General features: G+C 42.6%; 1 protein-coding gene across 1 annotated transcript in view; it reads left to right on the top strand.

Moving 5' to 3' along the window:
- Window positions 1–15,343, top strand: part of cfap43 (cilia and flagella associated protein 43) — a 313,462-nt gene that overhangs the window by 170,204 nt on the left and 127,915 nt on the right. The window contains exon 15 of the mRNA XM_072479757.1: window positions 3,112–3,264. Within this exon, the coding sequence (XP_072335858.1) occupies window positions 3,112–3,264 (153 nt within the window). The remainder of the gene's footprint in view (window positions 1–3,111; window positions 3,265–15,343) is intronic.

Genomic DNA, 15,343 nt, shown 5'->3' on the forward strand with positions numbered 1-15,343 from the left:
GCTGCTAGTCAAGAGCAGTATTACGGTGGCGGAGAGGATGCTAGATGGGGACTCATCTTCCGAGGTAGTATGGGCTGAGGTTAGAAACAGGAAAGGAGAGGTCACCCTGTTGGGAGTTTTCTATCGGCCTCCAAATAGTTCTAGGGATGTAGAGGAAAGGATGGCGAAGATGATCCTGGATATGAGCGAAAGTAACAGGGTAGTTATTATGGGAGACTTTAACTTTCCAAATATTGACTGGAAAAGATATAGTTCGAGTACATTAGATGGGTCGTTTTTTGTTCAGTGTGTGCAGGAGGGTTTCCTGACACAGTTTGTTGACAGGCCAACAAGAGGTGAGGCCACATTGGATTTGGTTTTGGGTAATGAACCAGGCCAGGTGTTGGATTTGGAGGTAGGTGAGCACTTTGGGGACAGTGACCACAATTCGGTGACGTTTACGTTAAGGGTGGAAAGGGATAAGTATACACCGCAGGGCAAGAGTTATAGCTGGGGGAAGAGAAATTATGATGCCATTAGACGTGACTTGGGGGGGATAAGGTGGAGAAGTAGGCTGCAAGTTTTGGACACACTGGATAAGTGGAGCTTGTTCAAGGATCAGCTATTGCGTGTTCTTGATAAGTATGTACCGGTCAGGCAGGGAGGAAGGTGCCGAGCGAGGGAACCGTGGTTTACCAAAGAAGTGGAATCTCTTGTTAAGAGGAAGAAGGAGGCCTATGTGAAGATGAGGTGTGAAGTTTCAGTTGGGGCGATGGATAGTTACAAGGTAGCGAGGAAGGATCTAAAGAGAGAGCTAAGACGAGCAAGGAGGGGACATGAGAAGTATTTGGCAGGAAGGATCAAGGAAAACCCAAAAGCTTTCTATAGGTATGTCAGGAATAAGCGAATGACTAGGGACAGAGTAGGACCAGTCAAGGACAGGGATGGGAAGTTGTGTGTAGAGTCTGAAGAGATAGGCGAGATACTAAATGAATATTTTTCGTCAGTATTCACTCAGGAAAAAGATAATGTTGTGGAGGAGAATGCTGAGCTCCAGGTAAATAGATTAGATGGCATTGAGGTAAGTAGGGAAGAGGTGTTGGCAATTCTGGACAGGCTGAAAATAGATAAGTCCCCGGGGCCTGATGGGATTTATCCTAGGATTCTCTGGGAGGCCAGGGAAGAGATTGCTGGACCATTGGCTTTGATTTTTATGTCATCATTGGATACAGGAATAGTGCCAGAGGACTGGAGGATAGCAAATGTGGTCCCTTTGTTCAAAAAGGGGAGCAGAGACAACCCCGGCAACTATATACCGGTGAGCCTCACGTCTGTAGTGGGTAAAGTCTTGGAGGGCATTATAAGAGACAAGATTTATAATCATCTAGATAGGAATAATATGATCAGGGATAGTCAGCATGGCTTTGTGAAGGGTAGGTCATGCCTCACAAACCTTATCGAGTTCTTTGAGAAGGTGACTGAACAGGTAGACGAGGGTAGAGCAGTTGATGTGGTGTATATGGATTTCAGCAAAGCGTTTGATAAGGTTCCCCACGGTAGGCTATTGCAGAAAATACGGAGGCTGGGGATTGAGGGTGATTTAGAGATGTGGATCAGAAATTGGCTAGCTGAAAGAAGACAGAGGGTGGTGGTTGATGGGAAATGTTCAGAATGGAGTTCTGTCACAAGTGGAGTACCACAAGGATCTGTTCTGGGGCCGTTGCTGTTTGTCATTTTTATCAATGACCTAGAGGAAGGCGCAGAAGGGTGGGTGAGTAAATTTGCAGACGATACTAAAGTCGGTGGTGTTGTCGATAGTGAGGAAGGAAGTAGCAGGTTACAGAGGGATATAGATAAGCTGCAGTGCTGGGCTGAGAGGTGGCAAATGGAGTTTAATGTAGAGAAGTGTGAGGTGATTCACTTTGGAAGGAAAAACAGGAATGTGGAATATGTGGCTAATGGAAAAGTTCTTGAAAGTGTGGATGAGCAGAGGGATCTAGGTGTCCATGTACATAGATCCCTGAAAGTTGCCACCCAGGTTGATAGGGTGGTGAAGAAGGCCTATGGAGTGTTGGCCTTTATTGGTAGAGGGATTGAGTTCCGGAGTCAGGAGGTCATGTTGCAGCTGTACAGAACTCTGGTACGGCCGCATTTGGAGTATTGCGTACAGTTCTGGTCACCGCATTATAGGAAGGACGTGGAGGCTTTGGAACGGGTGCAGAGGAGATTTACCAGGATGTTGCCTGGTATGGAGGGAAAATCTTATGAGGAAAGGCTGATGGACTTGAGGTTGTTTTCGTTAGAGAGAAGAAGGTTAAGAGGAGACTTAGTAGAGGCATACAAAATGATCAGAGGGTTAGATAGGGTGGACAGTGAGAGCCTTCTCCCGCGGATGGAAATGGCTAGCACGAGGGGACATAGCCTTAAACTGAGGGGTAATAGATATAGGACAGAGGTCAGGGGTAGGTTCTTTACGCAAAGAGTAGTGAGGCCGTGGAATGCCCTACCTGCTACAGTAGTGAACTCGCCAACATTAAGGGCATTTAAAAGTTTATTGGATAAACATATGGATGATAATGGTATAGTGTAGGTTAGATGGCTTTTGTTTCGGTGCAACATCGTGGGCCGAAGGGCCTGTACTGCGCTGTATTGTTCTATGTTCTATGTTCTATGTTCTATCACGTACCCTTGCACCTGGGAGGCAACATGCCAAACGTGAGTCTCTCACGCTCCCACAAAATCTCCTATCTGTGCCCCTGACTATCGAGTCCCCAGGAGCTGAAAAGTCCAGCCCCCTCTCTTTTAACCACTGAAATGTCTTCCCAAATCAGTACTGGCAACTTTGACAAAGACTCACCCAGACCTGCTGAGATTGTCCAGGATTCTCTGTTTTCTCAATCCAGCTCCCTGTTTCTCTACTCTACTCTCTGAACACTGAACAAGGATGTACACCAACACCCGATGTGCACCATTTTTAACCCATGTTTCTGTTCCTGCTCCAACATCATATTCCCACATGACTATTTGTACTTGTTGTTCACCAAATTTATGTACCACACTTTGTGCACTTACATTACACAGGGCAGGGCCACCAACCTGCCTCACTCCCTCTCTCTTTCTCTCTCTCTCCAGGGTACATCAAATGATACATTTGGCTTGATCACCCAGACCAAGGTAGAGGGTCACCAGCTGGGTCCCGGATTCCTCTACATCTCTGCTAATCAGCAGTGTTTGGCTTCCATAGCCAAGGATGGATTCATTCAATTAAGAGATGTGACCAACCTGGTAAGGCCCTGCTTGAGGGAACACCCTCGGAATCACAATCCAGGGCTCATTGTAATCCGGGGCTCATTATAATCCGGGGCTCATTGTAATCCAGGGCTCATTGTAATCCGGGGCTCATTGTAATCCAGGGCTCATTGTAATCCGGGGCTCATTATATTCCGGGGCTCATTGTAATCCGGGGCTCATTGTAATCCGGGGCTCATTATATTCCGGGGCTCATTGTAATCCGGGGCTCATTGTAATCCAGGGCTCATTGTAATCCAGGGCTCATTGTAATCCGGGGCTCATTGTAATCCAGGGCTCATTGTAATCCGGGGCTCATTATATTCCGGGGCTCATTGTAATCCGGGGCTCATTGTAATCCGGGGCTCATTATATTCCGGGGCTCATTGTAATCCGGGGCTCATTGTAATCCAGGGCTCATTGTAATCCAGCGCTCATTATAATCCAGCGCTCATTATAATCCGGGGCTCATTATAATCCGGGGCTCATTGTAATCCAGGGCTCATTGTAATCCAGGGCTCATTGTAATCCGGGGCTCATTATAATCCGGGGCTCATTGTAATACGGGGCTCATTGTAATACGGGGCTCATTGTAATCCGGGGCTCATTATAATCTGGGGCTCATTATAATCCAGGGCTCATTGTAATCCAGGGCTCATTATAATCTGGGGCTCATTATAATCCAGGGCTCATTATATTCCAGGGCTCATTATAATCCAGGGATCATTATAATCCAGGGTTCATTATAATCCGGAGCTCATTATAATCCAGGGCTCATTATAATCCAGGGCTCATTATAATCCGGAGCTCATTATAATCCAGGGCTCATTATAATCCAGGGCTCATTATAATCCAGGGATCATTATAATCCAGCGCTCATTGTAATCCAGGGCTCATTGTAATCCAGGGCTCATTATAATCCAGCGCTCATTATAATCCGGGGCTCATTGTAATCCAGGGCTCATTGTAATCCAGGGCTCATTATAATCCAGGGCTCATTGTAATCCAGGGCTCATTATAATCCATGGCTCATTATAATCCAGCGCTCATTATAATCCAGGGATCATTATAATCCAGCGCTCATTATAATCCGGGGCTCATTATAATCCGGGGCTCATTATAATCCAGGGCTCATTATAATCCAGGGTTCATTATAATCCAGCGCTCATTATAATCCAGGGCTCATTATAATCCAGGGTTCATTATAATCCAGCGCTCATTATAATCCAGGGCTCATTATAATCCAGAGCTCATTATAATCCGGGGCTCATTATAATCCAGCACTCATTATAATCCAGCGCTCATTATAATCCGGGGCTCATTGTAATCCAGGGCTCATTGTAATCCAGGGCTCATTATAATCCGGGGCTCATTGTAATCCAGGGCTCATTGTAATCCAGGGCTCATTATAATCCGGGGCTCATTATAATCCAGGGCTCATTATAATCCGGGGCTCATTATAATCCAGCGCTCATTATAATCTGGGGCTCATTATAATCCAGGACTCGTTATAATCCAGTGCTCATTATAATCCAGGGCTCATTATAATCCAGGACTCGTTATAATCCAGCGCTCATTATAATCCAGGGCTCATTATAATCCAGTGCTCATTATAATCCAGCGCTCATTATAATCCAGCGCTCATTATAATCTGGGGCTCATTATAATCCAGGACTCGTTATAATCCAGTGCTCATTATAATCCAGGGCTCATTATAATCCAGGACTCGTTATAATCCAGGGCTCATTATAATCCAGTGCTTATTATAATCCAGCGCTCATTATAATCCAGCGCTCATTATAATCCAGGGCTCATTATAATCCAGGACTCATTATAATCCAGGGCTCATTATAATCCAGTGCTCATTATAATCCAGCGCTCATTATAATCCAGCGCTCATTATAATCTGGGGCTCATTATAATCCAGGACTCGTTATAATCCAGTGCTCATTATAATCCGGGGCTCATTATAATCCAGGGCTCATTATAATCTGGGGCTCATTATAATCCAGCGCTCATTATAATCTGGGGCTCATTATAATCCAGGACTCGTTATAATCCAGTGCTCATTATAATCCAGGGCTCATTATAATCCAGCGCTCATTATAATCCAGCGCTCATTATAATCCAGGACTCATTATAATCCAGGGCTCACTATAATCCAGGGCTCATTATAATCCAGCGCTGATTATAATCCAGGGCTCATTATAATCCAGGGCGCATTATAATCCAGGCCCCATTATAATCCAGCGCACCTTATAGTCCAGGGCTCATTATAATCCAGGCCTCATTATAATCCAGGGTTCATTATATTCCAGCGCTCATTATAATCCGGGGCTCATTATAATCCAGTGCTCATTATAATCCAGCGCATTATAGTCCAGGGCTCATTATAATCCAGGCCTCATTATAATCCAGGGCTCATTATAATCCAGGGCTCATTATAATCCAGGGCTCATTATAATCCAGGGCCCATTATAATCCAGTGCTCATTATAATCCAGGGCTCATTATAATCCAGGTCCCATTATAATCCAGGGCCCATTATAATCCACGGCCCATTATAATCCAGGGCCCATTATAATCCAGGGCTCATTATAATCCAGGGCTCATTATAATCCAGCGCTCATTATAATCCAGGTCCCATTATAATCCAGGGCCCATTATAATCCAGGGCTCATTATAATCCAGGACTCATTGTAATCCAGTGCTCATTGTAATCCAGCGCTCATTATAATCCCGGGCTCATTATAATCCAGGACTCATTATAATCCAGGGCCCATTATAATCCAGTGCTCATTATAATCCATGGCTCATTATAATCCAGGACTCATTATAATCCAGGGCTCATTATAATCCCGGGCTCATTATAATCCAGCGCTCATTATAATCCAGGTCCCATTATAATCCAGGGCCCATTATAATCCAGTGCTCATTATAATCCAGGGCTCATTATAATCCAGGACTCATTGTAATCCAGTGCTCATTGTAATCCAGCGCTCATTATAATCCAGGGCTCATTATAATCCAGGACTCATTATAATCCAGGGCCCATTATAATCCAGTGCTCATTATAATCCAGGGCTCATTATAATCCAGGACTCATTATAATCCAGTGCTCATTATAATCCAGGGCCCATTATAATCCAGGTCCCATTATAATCCAGTGCTCATTATAATCCAGGGCCCATTATAATCCAGGGCCCATTATAATCCAGTGCTCATTATAATCCAGTGCTCATTATAATCCAGGGCTCATTATAATCCAGGGCCCATTATAATCCAGGTCCCATTATAATCCAGGGCCCATTATAATCCAGGGCCCATTATAATCCAGTGCTCATTATAATCCAGGGCTCATTATAATCCAGGTCCCATTATAATCCAGGGCCCATTATAATCCAGTGCTCATTATAATCCAGGGCTCATTATAATCCAGGGCTCATTATAATCCCGGGCTCATTATAATCCAGGGCTCATTATAATCCCGGGCTCATTATAATCCAGGGCTCATTATAATCCAGCGCTCATTATAATCCAGGGCCCATTATAATCCAGTGCTCATTATAATCCAGGGCTCATTATAATCCAGGTCCCATTATAATCCAGAGCCCTTTATAATCCAGGGATCATTATAATCCAGGTCCCATTATAATCCAGGGCCCATTATAATCCAGGGCTCATTATAATCCAGTGTTCCTTATAGTCCAGGGCTCATTATAATCCAGAGCTCATGATAATCCAGCACTAATTATAATCCAGTGCTCATTATAATCCAGGCCTCATCATAATCCAGGGTTCATTATAATCCAGCGCTCATTATAATCACGGGCTCATTATAATCCAGTGCTCATTATAATCCAGGTCCCATTATAATCCAGGGCTCATTATAATCCAGCGCTCATTATAATCCAGGGCCCATTATAATCCAGGGCTCATTATAATCCAGCGCTCATTATAATCCAGTGCTCTTTATAGTCCAGGGCTCATTATAATCCAGTGCTCATTATAATCCAGCGCTCATTATAATCCAGTGCTCTTTATAGTCCAGGGCTCATTATAATCCAGTGCTCATTATAATCCAGTGCTCATTATAATCCAGGGCTCATTATCATCCAGGCCTCATTATAATCCAGGGCTCATTATAATCCAGCGCTCATTATAATCCAGTGCTCATTATAATCCAGGGCTCATTATCATCCAGGCCTCATTATAATCCAGGGTTCATTATAATCCAGGCCTCATTATAATCCAGGGCTCATTATAATCCAGGGCTCATTATCATCCAGGGCTCATTATAATCCAGCGCTCATTATAATCCCGGGCTCATTATAATCCAGGGTTTATTATAATCCATGGCTCATTATCATCCAGGGCTCATTATAATCCAGCGCTCATTATAACCCAGAGCTCATTATAATCCTGTGCTCATTATAATACAGGGCTCATTATAATCCAGGGCTCATTATAATCCAGTGCTCATTATAATCCAGTGCTCATTATAATCCAGTGCTCCTTATAGCCCAGGGCTCATTATCATCCAGGGCTCATTATAATCCAGGGTTCATTATAATCCAGCGCTCATTATAATCCAGGGCTCATTATAATCCAAGGCTCATTATAATCCAGCGCTCATTATAATCCAAGGCTCATTATAATCCAGGGCTCATTATAATCCAGCACTCATTATAATCCAGTGCTCCTATAGTCCAGGGCTCATTATCATTCAGGGCTCATTATAATCCAGGGTTCATTATAATCCAGCGCTCATTATAATCCAGCGCTCATTATAATCTGGGGCTCATTATAATCCAGGACTCGTTATAATCCAGTGCTCATTATAATCCAGGGCTCATTATAATCCAGGACTCGTTATAATCCAGGGCTCATTATAATCCAGTGCTTATTATAATCCAGCGCTCATTATAATCCAGCGCTCATTATAATCCAGGACTCATTATAATCCAGGGCTCATTATAATCCAGTGCTCATTATAATCCAGCGCTCATTATAATCCAGCGCTCATTATAATCTGGGGCTCATTATAATCCAGGACTCGTTATAATCCAGTGCTCATTATAATCCGGGGCTCATTATAATCCAGGGCTCATTATAATCCGGGGCTCATTATAATCCAGCGCTCATTATAATCTGGGGCTCATTATAATCCAGGACTCGTTATAATCCAGTGCTCATTATAATCCAGGGCTCATTATAATCCAGCGCTCATTATAATCCAGCGCTCATTATAATCCAGGACTCATTATAATCCAGGGCTCACTATAATCCAGGGCTCATTATAATCCAGCGCTGATTATAATCCAGGGCTCATTATAATCCAGGGCGCATTATAATCCAGGCCCCATTATAATCCAGCGCACCTTATAGTCCAGGGCTCATTATAATCCAGGCCTCATTATAATCCAGGGTTCATTATATTCCAGCGCTCATTATAATCCGGGGCTCATTATAATCCAGTGCTCATTATACTCCAGCGCATTATAGTCCAGGGCTCATTATAATCCAGGCCTCATTATAATCCAGGGCTCATTATAATCCAGGGCTCATTATAATCCAGGGCTCATTATAATCCAGGGCCCATTATAATCCAGTGCTCATTATAATCCAGGGCTCATTATAATCCAGGTCCCATTATAATCCAGGGCCCATTATAATCCAGGTCCCATTATAATCCAGAGCCCTTTATAATCCAGGGATCATTATAATCCAGGTCCCATTATAATCCAGGGCCCATTATAATCCAGGGCTCATTATAATCCAGTGTTCCTTATAGTCCAGGGCTCATTATAATCCAGAGCTCATGATAATCCAGCACTAATTATAATCCAGTGCTCATTATAATCCAGGCCTCATCATAATCCAGGGTTCATTATAATCCAGCGCTCATTATAATCACGGGCTCATTATAATCCAGTGCTCATTATAATCCAGGTCCCATTATAATCCAGGGCTCATTATAATCCAGCGCTCATTATAATCCAGGGCCCATTATAATCCAGGGCTCATTATAATCCAGCGCTCATTATAATCCAGTGCTCTTTATAGTCCAGGGCTCATTATAATCCAGTGCTCATTATAATCCAGCGCTCATTATAATCCAGTGCTCTTTATAGTCCAGGGCTCATTATAATCCAGTGCTCATTATAATCCAGTGCTCATTATAATCCAGGGCTCATTATCATCCAGGCCTCATTATAATCCAGGGCTCATTATAATCCAGCGCTCATTATAATCCAGTGCTCATTATAATCCAGGGCTCATTATCATCCAGGCCTCATTATAATCCAGGGTTCATTATAATCCAGGCCTCATTATAATCCAGGGCTCATTATAATCCAGGGCTCATTATCATCCAGGGCTCATTATAATCCAGCGCTCATTATAATCCCGGGCTCATTATAATCCAGGGTTTATTATAATCCATGGCTCATTATCATCCAGGGCTCATTATAATCCAGCGCTCATTATAACCCAGAGCTCATTATAATCCTGTGCTCATTATAATACAGGGCTCATTATAATCCAGGGCTCATTATAATCCAGTGCTCATTATAATCCAGTGCTCATTATAATCCAGTGCTCCTTATAGCCCAGGGCTCATTATCATCCAGGGCTCATTATAATCCAGGGTTCATTATAATCCAGCGCTCATTATAATCCAGGGCTCATTATAATCCAAGGCTCATTATAATCCAGCGCTCATTATAATCCAAGGCTCATTATAATCCAGGGCTCATTATAATCCAGCACTCATTATAATCCAGTGCTCCTATAGTCCAGGGCTCATTATCATTCAGGGCTCATTATAATCCAGGGTTCATTATAATCCAGCGCTCATTATAATCCAGCGCTCATTATAATCTGGGGCTCATTATAATCCAGGACTCGTTATAATCCAGTGCTCATTATAATCCAGGGCTCATTATAATCCAGGACTCGTTATAATCCAGGGCTCATTATAATCCAGTGCTTATTATAATCCAGCGCTCATTATAATCCAGCGCTCATTATAATCCAGGACTCATTATAATCCAGGGCTCATTATAATCCAGTGCTCATTATAATCCAGCGCTCATTATAATCCAGCGCTCATTATAATCTGGGGCTCATTATAATCCAGGACTCGTTATAATCCAGTGCTCATTATAATCCGGGGCTCATTATAATCCAGGGCTCATTATAATCCGGGGCTCATTATAATCCAGCGCTCATTATAATCTGGGGCTCATTATAATCCAGGACTCGTTATAATCCAGTGCTCATTATAATCCAGGGCTCATTATAATCCAGCGCTCATTATAATCCAGCGCTCATTATAATCCAGGACTCATTATAATCCAGGGCTCACTATAATCCAGGGCTCATTATAATCCAGCGCTGATTATAATCCAGGGCTCATTATAATCCAGGGCGCATTATAATCCAGGCCCCATTATAATCCAGCGCACCTTATAGTCCAGGACTCATTATAATCCAGGCCTCATTATAATCCAGGGTTCATTATATTCCAGCGCTCATTATAATCCGGGGCTCATTATAATCCAGTGCTCATTATACTCCAGCGCATTATAGTCCAGGGCTCATTATAATCCAGGCCTCATTATAATCCAGGGCTCATTATAATCCAGGGCTCATTATAATCCAGGGCTCATTATAATCCAGGGCCCATTATAATCCAGTGCTCATTATAATCCAGGGCTCATTATAATCCAGGTCCCATTATAATCCAGGGCCCATTATAATCCAGGGCCCATTATAATCCAGGGCCCATTATAATCCAGGGCTCATTATAATCCAGGGCTCATTATAATCCAGCGCTCATTATAATCCAGGTCCCATTATAATCCAGGGCCCATTATAATCCAGTGCTCATTATAATCCAGGGCTCATCATAATCCAGGACTCATTGTAATCCAGTGCTCATTGTAATCCAGCGCTCATTATAATCCAGGGCTCATTATAATCCAGGACTCATTATAATCCAGGGCCCATTATAATCCAGTGCTCATTATAATCCAGGGCTCATTATAATCCAGGACTCATTATAATCCAGTGCTCATTATAATCCAGGGCCCATTATAATCCAGGTCCCATTATAATCCAGTGCTCATTATAATCCAGGGCCCATTATAATCCAGGGCCCATTATAATCCAGTGCTCATTATAATCCAGTGCTCATTATAATCCAGGGCTCATTATAATCCAGGGCCCATTATAATCCAGGTCCCATTATAATCCAGGGCCCATTATAATCCAGGGCCCATTATAATCCAGTGCTCATTATAATCCAGGGCTCATTATAATCCAGGTCCCATTATAATCCAGGGCCCATTATAATCCAGTGCTCATTATAATCCAGGGCTCATTATAATCCAGGGCTCATTATAATCCCGGGCTCATTATAATCCAGGGCTCATTATAATCCCGGGCTCATTATAATCCAGGGCTCATTATAATCCAGCGCTCATTATAATCCAGGGCCCATTATAATCCAGTGCTCATTATAATCCAGGGCTCATTATAATCCAGGTCCCATTATAATCCAGAGCCCTTTATAATCCAGGGCTCATTATAATCCAGGTCCCATTATAATCCAGGGCCCATTATAATCCAGGGCTCATTATAATCCAGTGTTCCTTATAGTCCAGGGCTCATTATAATCCAGAGCTCATGATAATCCAGCACTAATTATAATCCAGTGCTCATTATAATCCAGGCCTCATCATAATCCAGGGTTCATTATAATCCAGCGCTCATTATAATCACGGGCTCATTATAATCCAGTGCTCATTATAATCCAGGTCCCATTATAATCCAGGGCTCATTATAATCCAGCGCTCATTATAATCCAGGGCCCATTATAATCCAGGGCTCATTATAATCCAGCGCTCATTATAATCCAGTGCTCTTTATAGTCCAGGGCTCATTATAATCCAGTGCTCATTATAATCCAGCGCTCATTATAATCCAGTGCTCTTTATAGTCCAGGGCTCATTATAATCCAGTGCTCATTATAATCCAGTGCTCATTATAATCCAGGGCTCATTATCATCCAGGCCTCATTATAATCCAGGGCTCATTATAATCCAGCGCTCATTATAATCCAGTGCTCATTATAATCCAGGGCTCATTATCATCCAGGCCTCATTATAATCCAGGGTTCATTATAATCCAGGCCTCATTATAATCCAGGGCTCATTATAATCCAGGGCTCATTATCATCCAGGGCTCATTATAATCCAGCGCTCATTATAATCCCGGGCTCATTATAATCCAGGGTTTATTATAATCCAGGGCTCATTATCATCCAGGGCTCATTATAATCCAGCGCTCATTATAACCCAGAGCTCATTATAATCCTGTGCTCATTATAATACAGGGCTCATTATAATCCAGGGCTCATTATAATCCAGTGCTCATTATAATCCAGTGCTCATTATAATCCAGTGCTCCTTATAGCCCAGGGCTCATTATCATCCAGGGCTCATTATAATCCAGGGTTCATTATAATCCAGCGCTCATTATAATCCAGGGCTCATTAAAATCCAAGGCTCATTATAATCCAGCGCTCATTATAATCCAAGGCTCATTATAATCCAGGGCTCATTATAATCCAGCACTCATTATAATCCAGTGCTCCTATAGTCCAGGGCTCATTATCATTCAGGGCTCATTATAATCCAGGGTTCATTATAATCCAGGGTTCATTATAATCCAGGGCTCATTATAATCCAGCGCTCATTATAATCCAGGGCGCATTATAATCCTGGGCCCATTAAAATCCAGGGCTCATTATAATCCAGCGCTCATTATAATCCAGGGCTCATTATAATCCTGGGCCCATTAAAATCCAGCGCTCATTATAATCCAGTGCTCATTATAATCCAGGGCGCATTATAATCCTGGGCCCATTAAAATCCAGGGCTCATTATAATCCAGCGCTCATTATAATCCAGGGCTCATTATAATCCAGTGTTCCTTATAGTCCAGGGCTCATTATAATCCAGAGCTCTTGATAATCCAGCACTAATTATAATCCAGTGCTCATTATAATCCAGGGCTCATTATAATCCAGTGCTCATTATAATCCAAGGCTCATTATAATCCAGGGCTCATTATAATCCAGTGCTCATTATAATCCAGGGCTCATTATAATCCGGGGCTCTTTATAATCCAGAGCTCATTATAATCCGGGGCTCATTATAATCCGGGGCTCATTATAATCCGGGGCTCATTATAATCCGGGGCTCTTTAGAGTCCAGGGCTCATTATAATCCAGTGCTCATTATAATCCAGCGCTCATTATAATCCAGTGCTCTTTATAGTCCAGGGCTCATTATAATCCAGTGCTCATTATAATCCAGTGCTCATTATAATCCAGGGCTCATTATCATCCAGGCCTCATTATAATCCAGGGCTCATTATAATCCAGCGCTCATTATAATCCAGTGCTCATTATAATCCAGGGCTCATTATCATCCAGGCCTCATTATAATCCAGGGTTCATTATAATCCAGGCCTCATTATAATCCAGGGCTCATTATAATCCAGGGCTCATTATCATCCAGGGCTCATTATAATCCAGCGCTCATTATAATCCCGGGCTCATTATAATCCAGGGTTTATTATAATCCAGGGCTCATTATCATCCAGGGCTCATTATAATCCAGCGCTCATTATAACCCAGAGCTCATTATAATCCTGTGCTCATTATAATACAGGGCTCATTATAATCCAGGGCTCATTATAATCCAGTGCTCATTATAATCCAGTGCTCATTATAATCCAGTGCTCCTTATAGCCCAGGGCTCATTATCATCCAGGGCTCATTATAATCCAGGGTTCATTATAATCCAGCGCTCATTATAATCCAGGGCTCATTATAATCCAAGGCTCATTATAATCCAGCGCTCATTATAATCCAAGGCTCATTATAATCCAGGGCTCATTATAATCCAGCACTCATTATAATCCAGTGCTCCTATAGTCCAGGGCTCATTATCATTCAGGGCTCATTATAATCCAGGGTTCATTATAATCCAGGGTTCATTATAATCCAGGGCTCATTATAATCCAGCGCTCATTATAATCCAGGGCGCATTATAATCCTGGGCCCATTAAAATCCAGGGCTCATTATAATCCAGCGCTCATTATAATCCAGGGCTCATTATAATCCTGGGCCCATTAAAATCCAGCGCTCATTATAATCCAGTGCTCATTATAATCCAGGGCGCATTATAATCCTGGGCCCATTAAAATCCAGGGCTCATTATAATCCAGCGCTCATTATAATCCAGGGCTCATTATAATCCTGGGCCCATTATAATCCAGGGCTCATTATAATCCAGCGCTCATTATAAACCAGGGCTCATTATAATCCAGGGTGCATTATAATCCAGGGCTCATTATAATCCAGTGCTCATTATAATCCAAGGCTCATTATAATCCAGGGCTCATTATAATCCAGTGCTCATTATAATCCAGGGCTCATTATAATCCGGGGCTCATTATAATCCAGAGCTCATTATAATCCGGGGCTCATAATAATCCGGGGCTCATTATAATCCGGGGCTCATTATAATCCGGGGCTCATTATAATCCAGGGCTCATTATAATCCAGAGCTCATTATAATCCTGGGCCCATTAAAATCCAGGGCTCATTATAATCCAGCGCTCATTATAATCCTGGGCCCATTAAAATCCAGGGCTCATTATAATCCAGCGCTCATTATAATCCAGGGCTCATTATAATCCAGGGCGCATTATAATCCTGGGCCCATTATAATCCAGGGCTCATTATAATCCAGCGCTCATTATAATCCAGGGCTCATTATAATCCAGGGCTCATTATAATCCAGGGCTCATTATAATCCAGCGCTCATTATAATCCTGGGCCCATTATAACACAGGGCTCAGTATAATCCAGCGCTCATTATAATCCAGGGCTCATTATAATCCAGGGCTCATTATAATCCAGGGCTCATTAATATCCAGCGCTCATTATAATCCAGGGCTCATTATAATCCAGTGCTCATTATAATCCAGCGCTCATTAT

This window comes from Scyliorhinus torazame, chromosome 16 (genome assembly GCF_047496885.1).
Source record: "Scyliorhinus torazame isolate Kashiwa2021f chromosome 16, sScyTor2.1, whole genome shotgun sequence".
Taxonomy (NCBI): Eukaryota; Metazoa; Chordata; class Chondrichthyes; order Carcharhiniformes; family Scyliorhinidae; genus Scyliorhinus; species Scyliorhinus torazame.